This window comes from Dysidea avara, chromosome 5 (assembly GCF_963678975.1).
Source record: "Dysidea avara chromosome 5, odDysAvar1.4, whole genome shotgun sequence".
NCBI classification, from domain to species: Eukaryota; Metazoa; Porifera; class Demospongiae; order Dictyoceratida; family Dysideidae; genus Dysidea; species Dysidea avara.
This window is the reverse complement of record NC_089276.1, coordinates 21,368,340-21,392,669: the sequence shown is the minus strand read 5'-3', so window position 1 is coordinate 21,392,669 and position 24,330 is coordinate 21,368,340. Positions and strand designations below refer to the sequence as shown.

Genomic DNA, 24,330 nt, shown 5'->3' with positions numbered 1-24,330 from the left:
ACATGAAGCTTTTTAAATCTCACACCATACTGAATGCTTGATCTAACTTTTTTACCCAACATATCATTAACAGCTGGAATAGTTTACCTCAGGAGGTAGTCTCAACCCATACTATCGCTTCCTTCAAGTCGAAGTTAAACAACTATTGGTCTAGTTCAGGATATGGATATGAATAAAGGCTTACAGCCTAACTCTACATAATTGTTTGTACTGTATGTATATCCATACAATTAATAATAATAATAATAAACTTCTTTTTAAAGTGTCTAGCTGATCATTTGGCTGTGAGGTGGGAAAAGTCATACAGTGTGGTCATTGGCTGGGTAAAAGCAAGACTCTCCTTTGCAATCCTTTGTGCTACTTTACTTTGTGTTTGGGGTTCTCGGGCAAGATGGTGGTCATTGGGGGTGGTTGATGGAGCGTCCATCTCTGAAGCATTGTAATTGAACATATTTATTTGTTTTTTCTTATTTATTTCTTCTTGCTATATTTTGTCTTAGTTGTAAAAAAATAAATAAATAAAAAATAAAAATAATAATAATAATAATAACTTCAGCTGCTGAGCCCAGTCCAACTACAAGTACAATTGACATGACTACAACATCTGATGGTAAGTGGGATGTATCTGCTATATTGTAGTATACATCAAATCAAGTTGTACTTTTAAAATAACCATGCACTGTTCCCAAAACTGATTGTGTAGTATGAAATGATGTATTACAGACTCTGTTAGGGATCATCCATAATTTTCAGCATTTTCACAAGAGTACAGATAGTACTATTTTTGCTTACCCCCTCCCACCTACCCAAAAGGGTACTATAAAAATGTTGATGTGATAGCTATTGTATGTTCAGTGTTGATTTTCTTCAATATGCATCTACCTGCACCTGCTAATCCTCAAAACATAGGCGTTGAAGGAATGCTGATTATTTATAGCCTTGTATGGCTAGTTCCTGAAGCGGTAGTCATTCAGTGCCCAACTGCAACTCAGCTTCCACTACCTTAAACGTTCTAATGAAACTAATTATTGTGATTACTTTATGTGTTTAAAAAAGCCTACAGGTGAATTTACCCCTTCCCCCTAGTGTACTCTCTGTACTCTTGCAAAATACTGAAAATAATGATTCCTTACATAGAGTTCCGTAATTTCCTTTTTACAAACAGCAACTCAAGGAACAAAATGAATTGTTACATATAAATAGGCATAGAGCATTAGTAATACCCAAAACCTATATAGTGTTGTTTGCTATTATCTAAAGGACTTGAAATCGTAAAGATCGGACCATCAGCTTTGTGCGCACATTCTACCATTAGCTAACTGAATTCTAAATAGGGATGTGACAATTTTGCTGGCAGAAAGAATAGAGAAACAATAGAACAACAGGAATAGGAAAGCAAAGAGCAAAATTCTGGAAAAATAAGAGGAAATCTTTGTTGGTGTTAATCACGAGGCTAATTGTGAGAATCTCTTTGCTATTCCAGCCCCACCATGAATGTTATTAATCGGTTGGATTCTGGTTCGTGACAGCAATAGAATGCTATGGAAGATCAAGTAGCAGTGACCATAGTGAAAATGAATCTGATCTAGCGACAACTAGCTCTAACCAAGCTATAAACATTGAATATGATTCTTCTACAGGTTGTGGAAACTCTACTGTTTCCTTGATAAGTGTTCTTAAAGCTCCAGATATGTCAGAGCTGTCTCGTAAGCAAAAAGTTGTGAAGAATCAACCAATCGGCAAGAAAAGAGCACACTCTAACTGTCAAAGTAATCCATAAGGGATCAAACCTCAGCAAAGGGTGAAAGAATATCCAGCATAACCTTTCATTGTATCATCCAGAAAAAGCTTTTTTTCCAGGGGTGTAGGTAGTGAAGAACTCCCACTGAAGAAAAGTAGCATTAGCTACCAGGGGCGGATCTAGGATTTATAAAAGGGGGGGGGGGGGGCTAACTCAAGGTACTAATCTCTTGGGTAGAGGTGTGCGAAGTACACTTCCCAGCATACGAAGCATGCTGGAACTAGGGGGGTCTGGGAGCATGCCCCCCCCAGGAAAATTTTGAAAAATAGATGCTAAAATACTGCAATTTGGAGACATTTCCACATAAAATTCATAATATTTTCTGCCTGTAGATATTTTATATACTGCCTTTAGATTATAGGTATGGCTCTCTGAAGCATTTTGCTAATGGAAAAGTTTGGGTAGGTACAGACAGCCAAGTACATGATGCACCCCTCTCACAATTGCACAACACTGAATAGGTGCATGTTAGAATAATAATGTTGAAAGTGGAAAATTTTGAAAATTGAACAATACAAGATTGAATCTGAGAGCATTTTCAATGGAAATTGTGTACCTGAATTAAGTATTGCCATACATATTAACTACACAAGTAGATGAATGAAGCCCTTTAAACAGACCAATGCACTTCATTGTATGTATAGGTGCAGGCAGATTTGGAAAAATTCCATAACAGAACCGACTACATGTTTCCAGTGAATGTTCTATTAGAGTAGTTAGCTGACTGCTCTATTAGAGTATCTCGATCTTGTACACCTCCAACGCTGATCCAGGTCCTTGTTGCATAAACTTTAGCATAAATCCACTGATAATACCTTGGAAAGATGTTTATAAGGTGGCTTTATGAGTATTTGTATTATTAGTGATCATATAATTATGCTAAGACAAAATTTCATTATAATACTCAGCATATTGATCAAGTAAAGCCTAAATATGAATGGGGGGGGCTTCAGCCCCCAAAGCCCCCCCTGGATCCGCCCCTAGCTACCATATCAAGTCAACCAAACACAATGATGGAAAGAAAAGTTTAGAGTAACAAAAAGTGAAAAATTAAGACATTGCACAATCGCTCAGAATGTACAATGAAGAAGCAAGAGGTGAGACACTTCCAGAGCAACAACAAGTCTTTCATGTTAAAGTAGTGGAAGCATTCCTGTAAACTGGCATACCCCTCAGTAAAGTAGGGCATTTTCATTAGCTGACTGGGTATCGTCTTGCAGACAGGAGGTATTTGTTTGACTTGAATCCATTTATTTTGGAGGAAGAAAAGCAGAACAATATGGTGTCAATACAGGGAAAATGGTTGAGTGTTATTTTTGATAGTAAATCACACTATGGGACAACATTAACCACACAATTAATCAAGTTGGGAACATTTCAACATTCCTACCCTTACAGAATTTGTTACATATTGGCTATCACTATGTTCCTACAATGTTAAGGTTAAGTTTCTTTGGAAGCAGCGGATAGGACAATGTCATCATACAGTGCTATATACCAGATGGTGGAGTAAGTGGGAGCTCATGAAACAAATTATGGTTCAGTTTGGTGAAATTGAACCCTTTCTGACCAACAACACACCTTCCCAACCAAGGTTGTTAGCAATTTTAACAAACCCAGAAAAGCTGAAAAATGTGAAGCTCGAACTTGCTTTTGTGATTGACTGGGGAGGGTTCTTTGTCAAGGCTACCTACAATCTTGAGGGAGATGGCCCACTGGCATTTACATGTTGCGAGGGAGTGCAAAAGGTTGATGCAGCAGTTAGGGTTGCATACACACACTAAATACTGAGACTGTTATTCGGGGTATTTCAACACAAACATCTACACAGCAGGGACTGTGTGTTTATGCTAAAAGCTGTGTGCAAAGAACCCTCGAGTATTTTCAACATCAGCTAGAGTCCGCATTAAAAGTTCGATTGTCTGCATTTAAAGCAGTTCAATTTTTTTGTCCACACAAGCTTGCTACACTTTAACTAGATGACTCACATGTCAATTTATTGTGAGTTATTCCTGCATTTGAAGACAGCGAATTGGAAAGGTTGAACATTGAGCTTTCTACGTACATAGCAAAAGCTGATGGAATTAGTTCTGACCTCAGTTCACTTGAATGGTGGAAACTAGTAAATTCAATGGTTTTGTCTTCTTGGTCAAATGGAGTCAAAAAGTCTTAGTAGTACAGCTTTCCTCAGCTGCAGCAGAGAGAGTGTTTTCATTGCTGACTGCAGGATTTTGAGATCTGCTAGAAAATTCTCTTAGTGATTATATTGAAGCCTCCATTTATCCATAAACAACAGGACTTGTAGTACTACACAGTTTCTAGCTGTGTGCTGGTTAGGGACCCGCCGATTATGCTGGCATAATTTTGAGCATAATAGGTACCTAAAAGCATTGAGCATAATGCCAGCATAATAGGTTAAATATTTGTACGATAGTGTAAATTCTTGCTGGATAAATGACAATTGCAAAATAAGATCAATATACTCTAATAGAGCAGTCAGTAACTCTAATAGAACAATCATAAAACTGACTGTTCTATTAGAGTATATCGATCTTTTCTCTTACATGCAGGCATGCAGCAAGAATTCATTATTTGTGTTCCAGCCATTCATTTTTTTCTTTCTATACGGTGTTAAACTAGTAGCAAAGCATATGGACTAAAGCATGAACATTGAGCATAATCGAGCATAATAGGTAAATATTGAGCATTAATTTAAGCATAATAGGTAAATTTTTGAGCAGTGCAGCATAGCATAATAGGTAAAATTATGAGCATAATCGGTGGGTCCCTAGTGCTGGTATGAGCTTGTATGAACTACTTATATATGTGTGTAAACTACACTACCTCGATATAGCTATATATTTATTACCATGAACAAAATAGATAAATTTCTAGCAAAATATTGGGAAATTTAGGTTAAAAAAGATAGAATCTCCAGAAAGAAAATTAGGTGAAGAAAAAGCAAAATAGGCTTATAATGCAATGAACACTGTTAGTCTGTTTATATAACCTACAGTAAGTGACACATGATAAGGCTGGTATTCAGGTGCTTTAACAGCTACTCATGTGGAAATGCACATATGGCCTAAAATCCATCTGACAAAGAAGTTGTATGTACAAACTTGTAACTTACCTACGTAACGAAGGATCCAGTTACCCATGTTCCTGGTGTGCGCCCATTTCAGGATAGGTGCATTGGTTGAACGCATGAAGAATGTTATAGCATGTCTAAATTTCTATCACTGTCGGGTTTACAGCGAGGATGCCGAGTGGTTAAAAGGGATATTATTAATTAACCCTGTGTGTTTACATCATTTCACTATACCCGTAGGCAGAGTTGGGGTAGTTACTTCAAAAAGTAACTAGTTGCTTTTACCCCATGTACTGTAACTTTTTATAGATAACTAAGTATCTTGCTAGTTACTAGTTACTTTCATGCTTGTTTGTTAATTAACTTTAATAACATGATTATTTTTCCCAGAGCAAGGGAAGAAGAGCACTATATAATAATTATATGTACAATTTCTGAAAATAACGATTGTGACCATTTCAGCTCAGTTTCAACTGTTACATCTATTGCTCAAGCTGAATCATGAAGAACAGTACACAAAAAGTGTCCACTTAAATGTGGCTGTAGCACAAAAATTGAAGTGCTCTCTTTCTTTTAAAGCATAATCACCTGTAGTTACAATGTAACTATTGTAACTATTACTTTTCAGACAGGTAATCCTTACTAGTTACAAAGCATGTAACTAGTTACTTTTACAGTAACTAGTTACTTTTACAGTAACTAGTTACTTTTACAGTAACTAGTTACGTAACTTAGTTACAAAGTAACTAGTTACCCCCAACTTTGCCTACAGGATAATATAATTAAGACTCATATACTTTAAAGTAATATCACCATGCATATAAACATAGCTTTAGGGATGTACACTGATTTATGTTATTGTGGTTAATGTGGAATGTGCACATAGGGCAGGTACTAATTAGTCTTGTGCTGCATCGGTCCTTCTATGCCGCTCACTTTTTGCTTTGTTGGGAAGCACTCACTGTAAAAGAATGGTCACGACTGCATATTGAACTTGTGTTTGCTGCTACTATAGTGGCAGCACCAGTCAAATCACAGCATTTTTACATAACTGAATATTTGGTATGTGACGAGTAAAACCATAGACACTATTGTCCAGAGGATAAAGTATTTATGGCAACCATGCATGATATTACTGGAAGAGTATAAAGTGGATCATATACAGAAGCTAGGCTACATGAAACTGAAACTACTTTACTGCTTTCTGAACCTCAAAGTGAGGTTTGAAACCATAATTCTATAGCACCAGTGTCGGCATGACAAAACCTATGTAAGATTGATTAAATTCATTTGCACAAATTCAATGGACTTTATCCACAATGACGTCACGAGCAAAAGATGGCCTCATATTTGGGGGGACTAATGTACAGGTGCCTATGGAGAAGTTGTTTTGATCGATCATATTTCAGCCAGGGAAGGAGATATCAAGCTCTAAGCAACAGGTATGGGTACAAGACAACACAATAAATGATCTGTATCACATGCAGAAAATTTTTATAGATAACTCTTGTTTGCAATGGTTTTTGTAACGTTATACCATAACCTGTTGGCTACTGGTTGTTATCTTTCTTCACGAGTGAAATATGATTGATCAAAACAATTTCTCCATAGGTGCCTGTACATTAGTCCCCAAAATAATGCGACCATCTTGTGCTTGTGATGTCATTGTGGATAAAGTCCATATTTTAAAATCGCTAATTGATTGTTGCATGCGATTTTATGTCACATGTGTGTTTTTTTTTATGTATTTATTTATTGTTTTTTTTAGTTGTTTTTTTTTTTTATCAGACAGGGTACTACTTGTGTTGTATTCCTTTTTTCTTTGTTCTAGCCACTACAACATCAACTTCAGCTGCTGAGCCCAGTCCATCTACAAGTACAATTGACATGACTGCAACATTAACTGTGATCGGTATGTGGGATGCATCTGCTATATTGTAGTATCAAGAGTATATAATGTGGGAGGGCCCACATTATATACTCTTGGTAGTATACATCAAACCAGGGTAATTGATAAGCCTATACTTTCCAGTAGGTAAAATGACCCATATACCCATGGATTTTGTTTTTCAGCACTAGTTCATTTTTTGGTTAATTTAAACTTGAAGTAATTGGCCCAGTGGATTACTGCTGGATCTATGAGTTGGGCCAGTTTGACTCAGAGTTAAATACTCAACAAAAATCACTTATCAAAAACCCTGCATCAAATCAAGTTGCACTTCTAAAATAGCCACCATGCACTGTTCCTGAAACTGATTGTGTAGCATGAAATGATATTATACAGACTCTGTTACGTAGTGTTCTTGTTTACATATTTCACAAATTAAACAGCAACTTAAGAAACAAAATGAATTGTTACAAGGTGTCTGCTGATTATCAGTATAGAGACAGCCACAGAGCATTAGTTAAATCTAGTTGCTTCTTTTCACACAAATGAAAGAAAAGGCTTTTACATCATTTCATGTTAAAATGTGTCAACGACATTCATTTCTTTCAATCTGTCTGTGCAAGTACAACATGTGTGTTGTGATCTCAAATTATGTTGCTCATATGACAGCTGTTTCTTTAATGATTTTAATGCTAAGGTATTGTTGATTTGTGGATTAGTTTATTGTAGTTGTTCTTGTCAACAGCAATGACGACCAGAGCAATATCTACATCAACTATTACCATTAGTCCATCGCCCACCTCAGGTACGTATGTGCTAGTTGTGTGTATGCTAGTTGTAGTTGCATTAATCATCAGGCTTCTGGAGAGCCACAAAACATGCTATATCAAGCCAAGTGTAGGTTAATACATCAGGGTTTCATGAGAGAGGGGAGGGCACTCGCCAACTCTCCCCCCTCCCCCCTTGAATCCACCTTGAATTTTAAGCAATAGTTTAAATGAAAGTACCTCAGAATGCAACAGAAGCAACCTGAAAGTGTCTAAAATACAAAAATTTCTTGGTGGGAATGTGGTAACTGAGAATGCACAATTAGCGATCTACCACCATAAGGGAGTCTAAAATTTAAAATTTTCTGGAATTAGTCTCAAGTACTTGTAATACACCAGAAACATCTACGAGACTCTGGAATCCAAAAATTTCTGGAGCGATACGTCATTTTCAGGTACATGAGAATGCATCAGAAGCATTCTGAGTGAATAAGATACTGGCATGCTCCCAGACCCCCTAGATTTTGTACGTGTTGTGTGTAAAGTAAGCACACAGATCTTTAAACTGAGTGTATGTCACTCTACCCTCCCTCCCTCCCCCCCAAGTCATTCCTAGATAAAGGTTTGTGTATATATATGTGCAATGGGCTAAGATCTGACAAGTATTCACATAGCATCACAAATGTACTGTTAAATTGTTTGTGTATTTACACAGAGTTTATTACCGTATGGATGCAAATTTTGAGGGATGCATTTTTGCAGATTTCATGGTTACTTGGCTGTACACGAAACTTTCATCCTCAAAAATTAACAATTATCAGGTATGCTAATAGGCAACCTCAGTGAAAAATGAGTGATCCTCAAAAATAAAACCGTGAAAATCCTAAATTTGTTGATCCACAAAAATTATGTCCCTCGAAAATTTGTACGTATATGGTGTTTTTTGCAATTTCATATGAGAGGCAGTTAGAGTACTGTATACATACAAATTTTTGAGGTATGTAATTTTCTCAGAACAGCAAATTTGTGACCGGATTTTACAGAACCGAACCAAATCGCACATCAGGCAAAATCAAACTAACACCACCAGTGGATAGCTACACTATCGTACTACAAGTTTTGACCCTCAGCACTACTCAAACTACACGAGGCTGGTTTTAATAGACGTCTTTTCTGGGTGGTGTGGAGTGCCCAAATGGCGGTTTCAGGCCTTGTGAAGGACCTGGCTTGGCAAGAATCAGTGGTTTACTGGTGGACAGCCTTATAATGTTGGCCAGACGTGTTCTCTGTAGATTTTGCTACATATCAGCCACTAAGGAGCCAGCACAGCCCTCTAATCTCGTGTCTGGACTCCAATCGTGGTCTGCCTCCATTTTGAGGCCTATCTTTTGCCCTCCCCGCCACCCCCCAACCTCCACCCCTTTGTGAGCACTCGTGATACTACTTCGCTCGTCCAACTGCTCAGATTTTCTATCTTATTTGGCGGGAAACTGTACAAGCAGCTACAAGTACTGGAAGTGGCTTGAAAGGTAACAGATTGATGCATCTTTTGTGTAAATTTCATACGCGTGCTTGCTATCCTTGGAGAGTTATGCTGGCTTCAATTCTTTAAAACCGTTTATCTCGAAACTTCTAATGTGCGATTTGGATCGTTTTTCCAAAATCCAGTCACATTTTATGATTTTTGGCATTTTATTTTTAAAGATTGCTCGTTTTTCACTGAAGTTACATATTGGAAAGCATTCCTGATAATTGTTACTTTTTGAGGATGAAAATTTTGTGGACAGCCAAGCAACCACAAAATCTGTGAAAATTACATTCCTCGAAAATTTGTACACATAATAGGTGATTTACTATAATGGTGGTGTTACTCAGTCTAGGCCTCAGGGATGATAGCATAGTTATCAAACAGTGTGGTAATACTGTTTAGTAGTTTAGTTAAAATGATGCATCTCAAAGCAATCATATATAGAAATATCATACATGATAAAATCACTTTTATGGAAGACAAAACAGCACATAGCCACACTTTTATGCTACAACAATGAACTCACTGGTGGGGTGTGCCTTTTATGGTTCTGACGAATGTCTGCCTTCTGCTATTCCTTTTATCTCAATTAAATTTGGTCATCTTCTTTATGCCCAGAAAAACTATACCAAGGCATTTATTTTTCGTATCAACGCTTCCTTGAAGGAGTGTATTTAGATGCCACAAATTATTCCCAGTAGTATTGGGTAGCAACCAAGTTGAGCTAAAAAAGCAATTGCAATAGGCCACATCCCCTTAAACAATCAGAACACCCTACTACACTTCTAATAGTCAGTGCTGAGGTCACACCTCTCAATGATATAGCTCCATAGAAAATGTGTTGTACCACACCTCCTAGCTTAATGTACCGTGTAGCTGTGTAGTGAGATTGAGATATTCTAAAATGGCAAACACGGCCACATGTGTATTTTATAGCTATGCCAAGTAGCAGCTGGGCAAATCCCTACTTTGAACCAATATATAATATAGTATTTGTGGCCATTTTGTGGACATCACTTGAGGTACAGCTGCATATTATCATAATGTTTCAGTGTGTCATGCTTGTTGCCCTTGCTGTAAAATGTTCTACCCTAATAATCGGAATTTGAAAGTGTTCAAATATTTTTGAAGTCCATCTACAGTTTAGTGAATTTTTGGTGATATTACTGGACTTCTCTGACAAATGTAGCTGCAACATTAAACTGTACCTCCCATAACTGTATTGTCATGCTTGTAAAATGAATGGAGTGGTGGTCAAACTCATGTTGGCTAAGGTGACTTTGTTTACTTCAGGCTATTAGCTTGCAATAGGCTTGGAGAGCATAGCAAATCAGTGATCGAAAGTGAGATTTGCAGTGCCTGAGGTCTTTCTGCTAGCTGGTTTTTGACCATTTCAAGAACCTGCGAACAGGTTTTTTAGCAGATTTTAGTTAGACTTCATTATTTCTCAAGAATCAAAGGATTTCAAATTTTTTTCACATCAAATACCAACAAACAAAAAAAGTGAAAGAAAAACAATAAGTAATCATATTTGATTTTCCAACCATATTAATTTTTGTTTCTACCTATAGTGATAACATGTCCCCCACTTGTTGATGCTCCTCGTAATGGAGATATTGATTGCTCACTGGGAGATGATGGAAAAGCTAATCCTGGAGACACTTGTACTTACACATGTGATGATGGTTATGGATTGCAAGAAGGTAGTACCACCAGGACGTGTCAGAATGATGGTAACTGGAGTGGAATGGAGCCTAGGTGTAGACGAGGTACATTGCTTTAACTCACTATATAATTATACCAAAAGTTTTATTTGTGATTTTAAATATTGTTACAGTTTAGTACTCTTCTCCTACTTGCCTTTGCAAGTACATAAAATTTGCTTTTAGTATGTACTGTGCCAAATACTTTGCATACACAGATAAGAAATGAAAGCTAAGTTGTTTACCCTGTAACGGTGACAAAATCAATCTATTTTATTTGTCAGTGTTATGCTTTGTATATGTTATGAGGCACATATGGTATTAAGGAACAGTTTGAGAATAAGTTAACTGCTGTATATAGCAGTGTCTTTTGAAGGAAAAACAGTGGCAACTACAGAGTTACAAGGCAAAAACAAACATGTGTAAAATCATGGGTTGAGATACTAGAACAATCACAACTGGGTAAAATATTATATGAAAAAGGCTAGTCACCGCTGGGTTTAAATTTTCCGAAAAATGTTGATCTGTTTAGTTAATGACCTCCATATCAAACACCCAAAATCTTAACCAATAAATCATCATTGCCTTCTACCTTATAAATGAGAGTTCTAGTTTAGTATTAAAGCTTTATAATTTCATATATTTTACCAATGGAAATTCTAGAATATTCTGTGTGTTGTATTAATAGTTCTCCAAAAAATTGTGTACTCTATTATTAGAGTATTGCAAACATATTAGCTAATAGCAAAAAAAAATGTGCAATACAATTGTAACTTCTCTCTTAAATAATCTTTTTAAATTAGAAAACATGTGGGTAAAAACAAAATCCTTAAATCCCAGCTTAGCATTTGTTAAAGACAAAAAGAAGTGAAATCTATGCCAAAACGGCCTACAGTAGCTGTGAAAAAAGGGAAAAACACCAGGTTAAAATGTTGTACGTAAATGCAAAGGAAGCAGTAAAAAAATAACTGCAATGATAATAATAGTAATTTATTAGGTCACCTCTTTTTACTTCACAACTTTTTACACCCTGGTGTCTTATAAAGTACAAAAAGAAGTGAAATCCACACAAAACAGCTAAGCTGTGAAAAAATGGTGCGGCCTTAAAAATCCTGGGTGAAAAAAGTTGTGAAATCAAACGTGGCAGCCAAGAAATGGCTGCAATAATGTTAATGCTAAAAAATTTAATAATGGCTGTGTGCATTGTTAAAATTTATTAGCATTAACATCATTGCAGCCATTTCTTGGCCACCACCTTTGATTCCACAACTTTTTACACCCAGGATTTTTAAGGCCGCACCATTTTTTCGCAGCTTGGCTGCTTTTGTGTGCACGTGGATACTGAATATCTCTAAGCTGGTGATGGTATGAAGTGTGCTCATTGTATCCAAAGTAGCCATGTTATCATCATGCTGGATATGATCATATGTATGGACTCCACATACTAACATCTGATATTGTTAAGTCATACAGGTCAACGTATTATACAATTAAAACCTAATACTGTTACCAAGCATATGTGTTATTTTTAGCACTTGAATATTGAAGAATGAGTATTGAAATATAAGTTGGTTTCAAATACACTTTAAAATTAGCTATATAGTATAGAGGTGAACTGTTAAACTTAGGTGCATATACAGACCTAGCTAGTATGTGGATGTCTATACATATTCAGCAATGAGATGATCATGTCATAGCATGGTTGTAGGGATTTAGTGATGATTCTAGACCTGACCTACAGGGGGGCCAAGCAGGGCACAGCATGACTATTGTTAATATAAAGTAGAATTTTAGGGGGTCTGGGGGTACAGCTGTTGGATTTTTGCAATTTGAAGGTTTGAAAACAGCCCAAAATTTATGCTAAAAACATGAAAAATGCAATGCCAATCTATACTATAACTTTTCCTCAAGATTTTGCAAAACTTATTTTTAAGCCCCCACTTAGAATTGCTTATGTGTGTAGGGGTTAGTACTCTCATAAAGTAGCTAGTACCAACATGCATGGATATTGTATACATTAATGTACACTACAGTTAGAAATGCTACTGTGCATAGTATGCATTATGAATATTATTTATAGTGTGCGACCCTCTTACTGCTCCTGATAATGGAATGATTGATTGTTCGTTGGGAGGTGATGGTGCTGCTAATCCAAGAGACACTTGTACCTTCACATGTGATGATGGGTTTAGATTACGTGGCAATGCTGTGAGGGTGTGTGAGTTTAAACGTGGTGAAGGGACATCATGGAGTGGCAATGAAGCCAGCTGTGAACCTGGTATGTACAGAATGTTTTGCTAAGCATCTGTTACCACTATACTAATAATTTACCTGCATCCCATTTAGGAAAAATCTTCCTAAAAATGGCCAGTGTTATGGCCAATTAAAATCTTGAAATCAAATGTGGCAGCTAAGTAATGGCTACAACTATTGATATTCAAAATTTATAGACATAAGAACTTATACACTGTTTGTTCATGTTGGTGTAGGTGTAGAAAGATTGACACACACACAGATATACATACATACAATGCATGATTTACTCATAACAGTGTTAAGAATTCATTAGCACGTCTGCAGCTGTGTGCTCCTAGAAATGTGCGGTTTGTGATATTGTAAGATCATTGTTAGCATACCTCTCCATCCTATCTTGATAGAATTATTCATGTGCTTCACTCACTTCAGATTGTTAGTGTGATGGGCACCAGTTTGAGATGCTTCAACCAGTTTATATATAAGCTTTTCTGTACTTTGGAGAATGATTGTGCTATGCTGATAATAGCATTATAACGTTGAGGTATCAACATTATCTTTTCTCCTTACTAAATAAAATTTTAGTATTGTTTTAGTAGCTTATGTACGATATCAGATCACAAATATAGGTACAGTACATGAGCTCTACAACATTTATAGCTTTCTTTATTTTGCTACAACAACAATGAATAAACATAACCTAAATGTGTTAACTGTATTAAATTTTACTGAGACAGTCACAAAGTTAACACTGTGATCTTCTGAACATAACATGAAATGATGGTTCATGTACATGTCTTTGCTCTTAGTTCCTGTATGTCCAACTCTAATGGCACCAGAAAACGGAATGATTGACTGCTCACTAGGAGATGATGGTATACCTACTAATGGAGACACTTGTACCTTCTCATGTGATAACGGGTTTACACTACGTGGTAGTGCTATGAGGGAGTGTCGAATTAATCGTCGTGGGATGGATTGGAATGGTGATGAAGCCCGTTGTGTTGCTGGTATGGATGAAACATTTGTAATACAACTACAGTAATAGTTTGATTGATGTATCTTAACTTGAACAGTAGAAATGTAGTACGAATAGGTTGGATGTGTGCATTGTAGCAGTTGAAGTGTTTTACACACATGATCTATGTTTTCATACACAAATTTTTTAGCCAACACTGATGCACTGCATTTTGTGAGTATCATGACCACCATTCAGTTCAAAGTGCTTCACTCTTCCTATTGACATAGTACAAAGGAAGTTTTGCTTATGAACACAAAAGCACCTAATGCTTATACACATTGTTTGCACAGACACTCCAGGCTTAGGCACAACATAATTACTTAATAAGAAAGTTTAACTCCTGACCATGTAATATTATACAGCATTGCCTCTTATCATAGGTGATGGAAAGGCAAGAGGGATCAGAGAGTCATTTCCCCTTCCACTGCTATTTTTTCAATGTTTGTAACAAAAATCAAGATACTCTAATAGAGCAGTCAAGCACTCTATAAAAACAATTGTTACATTTTAAATATCTTAAAAACTGTAGATAGCTAATCAATTTATCTATTGAAAAATAGTATTTCAGAGCTTCTAAAATATGAAAAACTTCCTGAAACTAACTGAGGAAAAGTAAGAGCAGACTACAATTACCATGTGACTGCTCTAGAGTACCTCAATCGTTTGCAGCACTGGTACCATGCACAGGTAGAGTTTCTGTACAATTTTTATATTTAAAGCATCTTATTAAATACAGTAGTATTAGAGGCAGTAAGATGCACACGAAAACAAACACACTTGACTGGATAGTAGCTATAATGTCCTTGTAAAAATTACGTTCCTGTAAAGTAATTTTTCCAGTATAAAATTGTGCTATATTGATAACTGCATTAGAAGTTCAGCTAATAACACTGTTTTTACTTCTTAGTGCATAAAATTTTAAGCATTGCTCACCTAACAGTTAAAATGAATTCATACTACAGCAATTTCTTACAACATCAGATCACAAAAAGCAGGTGCATCAACTTGACAACGTTTGGCTTTCTGTATTATGATGTAGACAAAATCATTGAATAACCATAACTGACTACATTAATTTTACTGAGACAGTCACAATATTATGTGTATGTACATATGTACATATACAATGGTCTTCTGATAGTGTACATATCATGAAATGATACTTTGTACTAATGTTTTTTGCTCATAGGTCGTGTATGTCCAACTCTAATGGCTCCAGAGAATGGAATGATTGACTGCTCACTGGGAGATGATGGAGCTGCTACTAATGGAGACACTTGTACTGTCACATGTAATGATGGATTTACTCTACGTGGTGATGCTACAAGAACATGTCGAATTAATCGTCGTGGAATGAGGTGGCAAGGTGATGAAGCCCGTTGTGTCTCAGGTATTGACGAAACACTTGTAAATACCACTACAGTAATAGTTTATTTGGTGTAGTTTGAACAGCATAGCACATAATAGGTTGGATGTGTGTATTGTAGCAGTTGAAGTGTCTTAAACACATGATCTATGTTTTCTTACAAAAATTCTTCAGCCGACACTGATGCACTGCATTTTGTGAGTATCGTGACCCCCATTCAGTTCAAAGTGCTTCACTCTTCCTACTGACATAGGTACAAAGGAAGTTTTGCTTATGAACACAAAAAGCATTTATGATAACTTTACACATTGTTTCCCCAGGTCTAGGCACAACATAATTACCTAATAAGAAAGTTTAATTCATGACCATGTGGTATTATACAGCATTGCCTCATATCATAAGTAATGGAAAGGCAAGAGGGGATCAGGATTCCTCTTCCACTGTTATTTTGTCAATGTTTGTAACAAAAATTAAGATACTCTAATAGAGCAGTCAGGTACTCCAAAAGAACAATCACCTCTTAAAACTTTAAATAGCTAGTGTAAAATAGTATGTCAGAGCTTCTAAATTTCCTGAAGCAAACTAAAAGTGAGGCAAAGTCAGAGCAGAGGTAAATAACTATAACCACAGCTATGTGTCATGTGACTGCTCTATTAGAGTATCTCAATCTGCAGTTATCAATATAGCACAATCAATCTGTATTTTTTAAACTGGAAAAACTACTTTACAGGAATTGTTTACTGGAATTTTTACAACAACATTATAGCTACCATTCAGTTCAAAGATTCAAGTACATTTATTTTCAAGTGTGTCTTACTGCGTTTAACACTGCTGTATTAGATAACAGAAGTCATTGTCTTTACTTCTTACTACATAAAATTTTAAGCATTGCTCACCTAACAGTTAAAATGAATTCATACTACGGCAATTTCTTACAACATCAGATCTCAAAAAGCAGGTGCATCAACTTGACAACGTTTGGCTTTCTGTATTATGATGTAGACAAAATCATTGAATAACCATAACTGACTGCATTAATTTTACTGAGACAGTCACAATATGTACATACACAATGGTCTTCTGATAGTGTAACATATCATGAAATGATGCTTTGTACTAATGTTTTTTGCTCATAGGTCGTGTATGTCCAACTCTAATGGCACCAGAAAATGGAATGATTGACTGCTCACTGGGAGATGATGGAGCTGCTACTAATGGAGACACTTGTACTGTCAAATGTAATGATGGGTTTATGCTAAATGGTGATGCTACAAGAACATGTCGAATTACACGTCGTGTAAGAAGGTGGCAAGGTGATGAAGCCCGTTGTGTCTCAGGTATTGATGAAGCACTTGTAAATACCACTAGAGTAGTAGTTTAATTGATGTATCTTAATTTAAACAACAAAGCTAATGATACATAATAGGTTGGATGTCTGCATTGTAGCAGTTGAAATGTCTTACACACATGATCTATGTTCACAAATTCTTTAATCAACGCTGAATTTTTTGTGGAAGTTTTGCATATAAACACAAAAAGGCACTGATGATAGCTTTACACATAGGCATAGTCAAGATGCAACTATAGTTGCATCTTCTCAGATTCCCTTTTGTGTTTTGTTAGGTTAACCTACACATTTTGTGTATGTGACATTACATGTAATAGTGAGGGATTTTGATGATATATACACCTGAAGCATGTACACGAGGGCCACAGGCCTGAGGGCTAAGGATGTATATATCAGCATAACCTGACGTAGTCACGGTACAGTATAAGTGATATATATATAATATATACAAGTGCAAGAAAAAATTAGGAATTTTCCATATGAATAGGGACTGCAGCAATAAAAAGCACTGAAACAAGCTGCTGAGACAAAACACAACTTGATGATTGCATTTTAATCCCTACTTTAACCATACATCATAGCAGGCTAAAGTAGGGATTAAAATGCAATCATTCAGTTGTGTTTTGTCTCAGCAGCTTGTTTCAGTGCTTTTTATTGCTGCAGTCCCTACTCATATGGAAAATTCCTAATTTTTTCTTGCACTTGTTTGTGCACTTTTTTTGTAAACCGTATTTAGTAATTCACACCCCCCCTGCAATTCTCGAAATACACAGCTAAACGTTCCTAAGGATGCGGATTTTTAACAAACCGCTTTAAACAACACATTACCCACAGAAGTATCTTTTCAACTGTTTTATAGTGTGTCTACAGTATTATTTTTCACTAATTCTCTCAACAAAGCCTCAGGGCTGCTCTTACTTTTAGTTCGCGTAAGTATGGGTCATGCCCACTTTCTAGACAACGAGATACGCGAGCCTATGAGGCCTACTACAGTGTTTTTCAGTTGTAGTACGCCTGAAAAGTGCTCTGGGAAAGCTACCCATAGAGTCTGTAGAGAGGCGCCATATACAGCCGGTTTTTTAACTCGGAAAAGAAACCACCTTCGAGCCAAAGCAAACACTCTAATCCTTACGCGTGTAGTGGCGATGTTGAACAGGCAGCAGCATATCCCGAGGTGTATCCCAACATTAAAATCACGTGCTTGCTACAATTATGCTACATGTTTATTCCAATATGTTGGGGCGCTGTGGTGTGCGTGCTTTGGTGGAAGCCGTACCCATGAGAGATGGCCACGATAAAGAAGGATCAATGATAAACAGTAAGACAGTAGCGCACACATCGTAGGTATTTACTATTGTGAAAGGTTTTTTCTCCACAAAATTCGAAGCATTTCCGCCAAAGAAGCAAGGCTGTAGCCAGTTTTCCGCTACGCTTGACTGAACGCATCAGTGAGGCAGGCAGTGAGGCAGTAGAAAATTTGCTAAAATATATATATTTTTAAATTTCGTAGCACCTCGTCGGAAATGTTTCAGGTCGTTCTGAAGACACATCTGGGCTTGTTTATACCTGACCAATACTGTGAAATGGCCGTGAAGGATTTCTGAAGATGATTTTGGGTAGATTTATCTTTGTGGACCACGCCCACACCTTCATCGTCCCTACTATACAGTACTATTGTACAGTATGATATATATATATATATATATATATATCACTCTCACCTGATACGATTATTTACTGATCGTTTGTCGCTTTGTAACAGTCAACTAGTCGAATCTTAGCAACTACACTAACCTGTAAACCCAAACCCATAATTAAATGCTCCTTATTGTACTATGAGTGAAAAGATCAAAGTGAAAAGTGTACTTTTATTTCCATATTGTACACCTGGCTGCACACTTCAAAGCTGGCTGTATTTGTTTCAACTGTGCTGTATATGCCCAAGTGTGCTGTATTTTTCCTTTTATCCCAATACAGCACTGTTGAAACAGTAAACAAGTTGACCAATTCCAGACACATTATCGCATTCCTTTCACCAAACCACTGCAATGTTATGAAGCCATTCAGCAATTATGACGTATCATAAACACAAAGAACAATGCCATGACCTAAATACAAGTGGGCGAATTAATCTGAAAGCCATTCTTAATGAATGCAATTAGCGAAGGAACAGCATTAGTCAACACTACAAAGTGACTCCTGTCCACACTGTAAAGCCAGGTGGAACACGATAAGTTAATTCGTTTCCAGTTTCCTTTATGGTATCATCCTCAGCGCCACACCATGGCTTCTATAAATGCACTCTCACCCGCTAAACACAATAGCAAGCCTCTCTATAACATAGTCACAGACTTACTCATGGGCATTAAGCTAGGCCTCGACCGAGGAACAAGCAGTTGGCCATTTACTGTCGCTCTCGGCAGCTCAAATCAATTGAAGCTACGTAGCTAGCTTCACACTGGTGCAGTATGAACGAGTATAAATAATGCCTCAAATAGCTAGTTAATCACTGCAATACACACGGTCTCGAACTTACGCGGATAGGCACTCACCTCCTGCTACTTGGCGTCACCCCCACTCTTCGCAGCCACTACTTTAGTACAATAAACCAGTTAAAGCACCACCATTGCTTGTGGAATATGAAAAAAATAGCACTTGGGTATGGTCTTGAACCTAATACAGCACTCGGCTTCGCCTCGTGCTGTATTAGTCTCTCGCCCACGCCCTCATGCTATTTTTTCCATATTGCACTCGCGGCGGTGCTTTAACTAGTATGTGTTGCTCAATATAATGAGTCAAAGTGTATCGTATCTTTAAACTGGTTGGGCATCAGCCATGAACAAATTGTGTTCTCATGATATTATTGCCAGGACAATATGCCAAGTGGCGCCCTTTGAATTCCCACACTAAAGTGGTATATATACTCCTATACAAATACGTAGTATACAGTGAGTTTTGACAGAAGCCCTTTAAAACCCTTTGACATCCTTCACAGCAAGACTTCTTTATGGCTAAAATGTGGCCATACAGAATATTGACTTGACAGGCTCATTTGTTAATGGACAAACACTGAGTTAAATACTCTTTTGATATTAGTGCATAAACAAAATTAATGATTATTTCAAGCTTTGAAGGTTTGGATGCAAACTTTGAAGCTTTACTTTGCCAAATATTGTGTGTATGTAGCTACAGTTATTCTGCACCATGTAGTTGTTTATGGCACAATTTTGAGTGCATTGTAACTTTATATAACAAAGCATGAGTTACAGGTTTTTGGCTAATAGATTCATCCTCTTAGTAATGGGATTTGTTGCTTTTGCACTATCAGTTCATCCAGAGGCAGAGGAGGCACCTTTTTAGGTTGGGGGAGGGGCTAGACTTATTCAGGGGGTCTAGGGATATGCTTCTCCAGGGAAATTTTGAAAATTAGACCCTCTGAGATTGAATCCGAGAGTGATTCTAGAAGTTTATCAGAATAACAAAATATTAGGTTGAGGATGACTGCTCTATTAGGGTGTCCTGATCTTCAGTTTTCTTTATTGTATCCAGTTGACCTTTCTCCCTCCAGAAAAAAGAACTCTCAAAATTGAAACTGAGAGTTATTTCAGCAGTCAACATTGCTGTTTTTTGACTGTTGTATTAGGGTGACTGCTCTATTAGGGTACCTAGACCTTCAGGAATTTGTATCAGTATCCAGTGGACAGTCTGGGTCATGCTACTCTTCCTAAATCGCTGAGAAATAAATTGAATATCTAAGAGTGATTTTGGCAGTCACTATTAATATTTGTTGATTGTTGTATTAGGGTGACTGTGATCTGGATGCATTTATAGTAGAATCCAGTTGATTCACTGGAATTGTAGGTAGCTAAGCATTGCTATTTAATGTAATACAATCAGCACAATTGTTCAATGACAGCTATAGACAAAGAGGGGTTAAGTCCTCCATAATATCTTTGACAGGGGCTATGGCCCCCCTTGCCCCTTCTTCGCCACCCCTGAATTAGTCTGTGTAACAAGATTGGTAGCTGGAGAAAATACTCAATGATTTGAAGGGTGGAACATTTGAATGGTGTAAGCGATATTTGAATATTCCCATGCACAAATTAGTTCACTTCAGCAATTTTTTTATCACAGAAGTTCACTGTTCTGCAAGAATCCAACCACTCATCATGAGGAGTTATTACACTTGAGACACTAGAAAGTAATTGAAGCTAGAAATATGCTAGTCTTGTGCCCAGACCCTATTTCCTTATAAAAGGGGTGCGTATAATCTTCAATCAGTAAGTGCCACCCCTGAGGAAAGTAACCACACACATCGTTACTGGCAAAGTGCAGTTAGTGTTGTTGAACAAGCTGTAGAGAAAGAATGATATTATTTTGTAGACTATGTTAATTTTTACTTTGAGACAGTTACAATGTTTTGTGTATGTATATATGTATGTATGTATACTGTGACTTACTGAAAAACGTAAATGATTACATATGAAATGGTCTGTTCTTGTTTATAGGACGTGTATGTCCAACACTAATGTCACCAGACAATGGAATGATTGACTGTTCATTGGGAGATGATGGAGCTGCTACTAATGGAGATACTTGCACCGTTACATGTAATGATGGATTTACTCTACGTGGTGATGCTACTAGAACATGTCAAATTACACGTAGGATAAGGTGGCTTGGTGATGAAGCTCGTTGTGTACAAGGTATGCATGAAGCAATAGTTTAATTGATATACCTAGAATTTGCATCTGTGCATTGTAGTTGTTGATTCCATACTTAATCCATTTTAAATACTTTCTTGATGTACTGTTTGTGACTAAAATCTAGACAATTGCCATTTCATACTAATAATAATGTGTAACTAGCATGAATACTAATGAACTAGTCTTATACACATGATCTATGCACAGATTGACTGTTATGCCCACCACTGGTCACTCAAAACTCTTCCTACCAACTTATGCACAAAGCCAGTTTTGCCTACGAAGCACTCAAACATCATGATAAGTTTATTGTTTGCACAGATGCACCATGCCTGGGACTGATAAAAATATCTTTAAAGAAAGTTTACCTGCCTGAACACTCATGATCAGATTTTACAAATCGCCAATCAAGCAAAATCAGACTAACATGAGTTATGAGTGCTGATTTATGATGTGGTGGAAATAAAGTCCACTGTCATCATTTCTTTGTTGAAATGGCCTTCTTCTTTGTCTACATGGAGAAGTACTGGGAAAGCACTTTAACTTGCCAGGTTGTGATGAACAGATTGAGCCAAGTTCCATATATTTAGGTTGCTTCAGTCATAAGTTATAATCAATTAATTATGTACCTACAATTTATTTGCCACATTGTTGCTCTGTTCCATGACTACCAAGACTATTCATCATGAAAGGTAAAACTTTGGATGTCCACTCTTTGTTACCATAGATAGCAGAGACAATAAAATGGAATTTATGAATGGCTAAGCCAGTCACATTTACTAGTGAGTAGCTATGTCCATAGCCTGGTGCTATGATTGGTTTTTCATACTAAGGGGTGGTCCACAATTTTCAGCTATTTCGCAAGCGTACAAACCGTACGCTAGGGGGAGGGGGTAAAATCACATGTACGTTTTTTTAAAAATGCTGATCACGTGAGTTGGCAAGAAATCCGAATGCAGTGATAAGGCTCTAGTAAGCCCTACTGCTACTTCATGCAAGCAAGTATGAATGTATTTTCTACTTCATAAAAGTATTTTACAACTGATATACCAAATGTACCACAATTCAGTGTCCAATTAAACAGTGGATTAAGCGAGAATGCATGGGCCCAAGCCAACACGTGTGCTTTGGCTAACTCTGGAAAACAATGCCAGGGCTAGCTAGCTAGCTACCAATGAAATGAGGCTTTATATGCTGAAGGCAAAGATAAACCTCATTGAATAATGTTTCAAACTACAGGTAAGAACAGTTATCAGCGTGATAACACATACTACAGGCTTTATATACTTTTATAACAGTACTTACTTATTTCTCTTTAGTCTTAGTCTAGCAATTAACACTGATAAACGATTACAATTGAATAGCATCTAGCTACACTCAGTCTGGTTGTTGCTTTTGTTTTGTACCTGCAGAAGGTATTGTTGTGGGTTTAGGAATACTATTGGGTATGGGAGGCTGGATTATGTGGGTACTGATTTGTTCACACTACATAGTTGTGGTAGTTGTGGGTTGTCCATAGATAAAACCTGTCTCTGCAGAGTGCACCCACATCTGACTCCAGTCCACCTCAGACTATGGTGAAAATACCCTACAGACTAGTACTGCTGTTGCTACTGCCAGTGATATGGTTTTGTATGAACACATCGAAGATAGCCAAGAACAAGTTGTTTCTATGATGTATCTGTACATATTTGTAAATGTGCATCAGGTTAATACTAATGCCTGCTGTGTGTAGGAACATTTCTTTTGGGGTATCAGCTTCAAAAGCATCTAAATGATAAGTTGCCTAACAAACACCATACATGAATTTTGCAATATTAAAGTATCTGGGTGTTTGTTCTGCTATACAGTACTGTTACATTCATGTGTCAATATTGATACAGTATGCTTTTGGCTGGGGGGATGGGGTCAGAAAAAGAGTACTCTTTGTATACTTGCAAAAAAAGCTGAAAATTGTGGACCACCCTTAAGTATGTAATGACTGTCTTTTGTATACCATAGCTTCCCAGATATATCACAACTATACGCATTTAGATTATAAACCAATCAAAGAAATCTCCACTGGAACCAAATCCCTTTAAAAGTCATATTTAATGAAGACCACTCAAAAGCATAATTTTATACCACTGCATATTTAGACATTTGAACTCTACATCGAAAAACTGAATATAAAGATCTACAAATTCTGGGGACTGTGCCTCCAGACCCCCTATTCCATACCTCTGTCCTTACCCTATGATATTTTCCTGCCAGTTTTATAGTCTCAAGTTCCTGATTACCTCCTTGTAGGTCCCTAGAGGGATACATGTAGTTACTAACAAATCCTTCTACAAATGAGACTGGTGTTGAAAAATCAACCATCATTATATTATCAAGCGGAGAATTTTACAATCCATTGTTCCACCATTATGGCAGTTTTGCATTTGTTGAAGTTTAAATAGAATTTGTTGCAATTGAAGGTGTTGATAATGATCACTGTTAAGATGGCTATTACATGTACCTGCAAAATGTCTTATTTTGGTCATGAATATTTTGAGTAGTCAAAATGATTATGGTTGCAAATAAATATGCACAAAATGGCATTCAGGTCACAATATAGTGATGTCAATTGGCTAGTACCATAGGTAGGGAAATTTTCATGGTAAAAATATTTTTGTGGTTGATCTGAGACCACGAAAATATTTTTAACAAAAAATTTTTACCATGAAATTTTGTTACTTTAATTATACAACTACGATCCAGCTACAAATTTATTAAAGTAAGCAAGCATAGTATTATAGTTCTTGTGCTTATAATGCATTATTTAAAGATGTATAGTATTTAAAGTTGTATAGTTAACATTGTATCTCCCTCGTATT

General features: G+C 36.8%; 1 protein-coding gene across 1 annotated transcript in view; it reads left to right on the top strand.

The window, feature by feature from the left end:
* The window catches only part of LOC136256188 (von Willebrand factor-like), a 105,370-nt gene that overhangs the window by 67,820 nt on the left and 13,220 nt on the right, over nucleotides 1–24,330 (top strand). Inside the window, exons 11-18 of the mRNA XM_066049134.1 lie at nucleotides 6,724–6,804; nucleotides 7,526–7,585; nucleotides 10,647–10,844; nucleotides 12,859–13,056; nucleotides 13,841–14,041; nucleotides 15,242–15,442; nucleotides 16,555–16,755; nucleotides 21,275–21,472. Coding sequence (XP_065905206.1) covers nucleotides 6,724–6,804; nucleotides 7,526–7,585; nucleotides 10,647–10,844; nucleotides 12,859–13,056; nucleotides 13,841–14,041; nucleotides 15,242–15,442; nucleotides 16,555–16,755; nucleotides 21,275–21,472 — 1,338 coding nt within the window. The remainder of the gene's footprint in view (nucleotides 1–6,723; nucleotides 6,805–7,525; nucleotides 7,586–10,646; nucleotides 10,845–12,858; nucleotides 13,057–13,840; nucleotides 14,042–15,241; nucleotides 15,443–16,554; nucleotides 16,756–21,274; nucleotides 21,473–24,330) is intronic.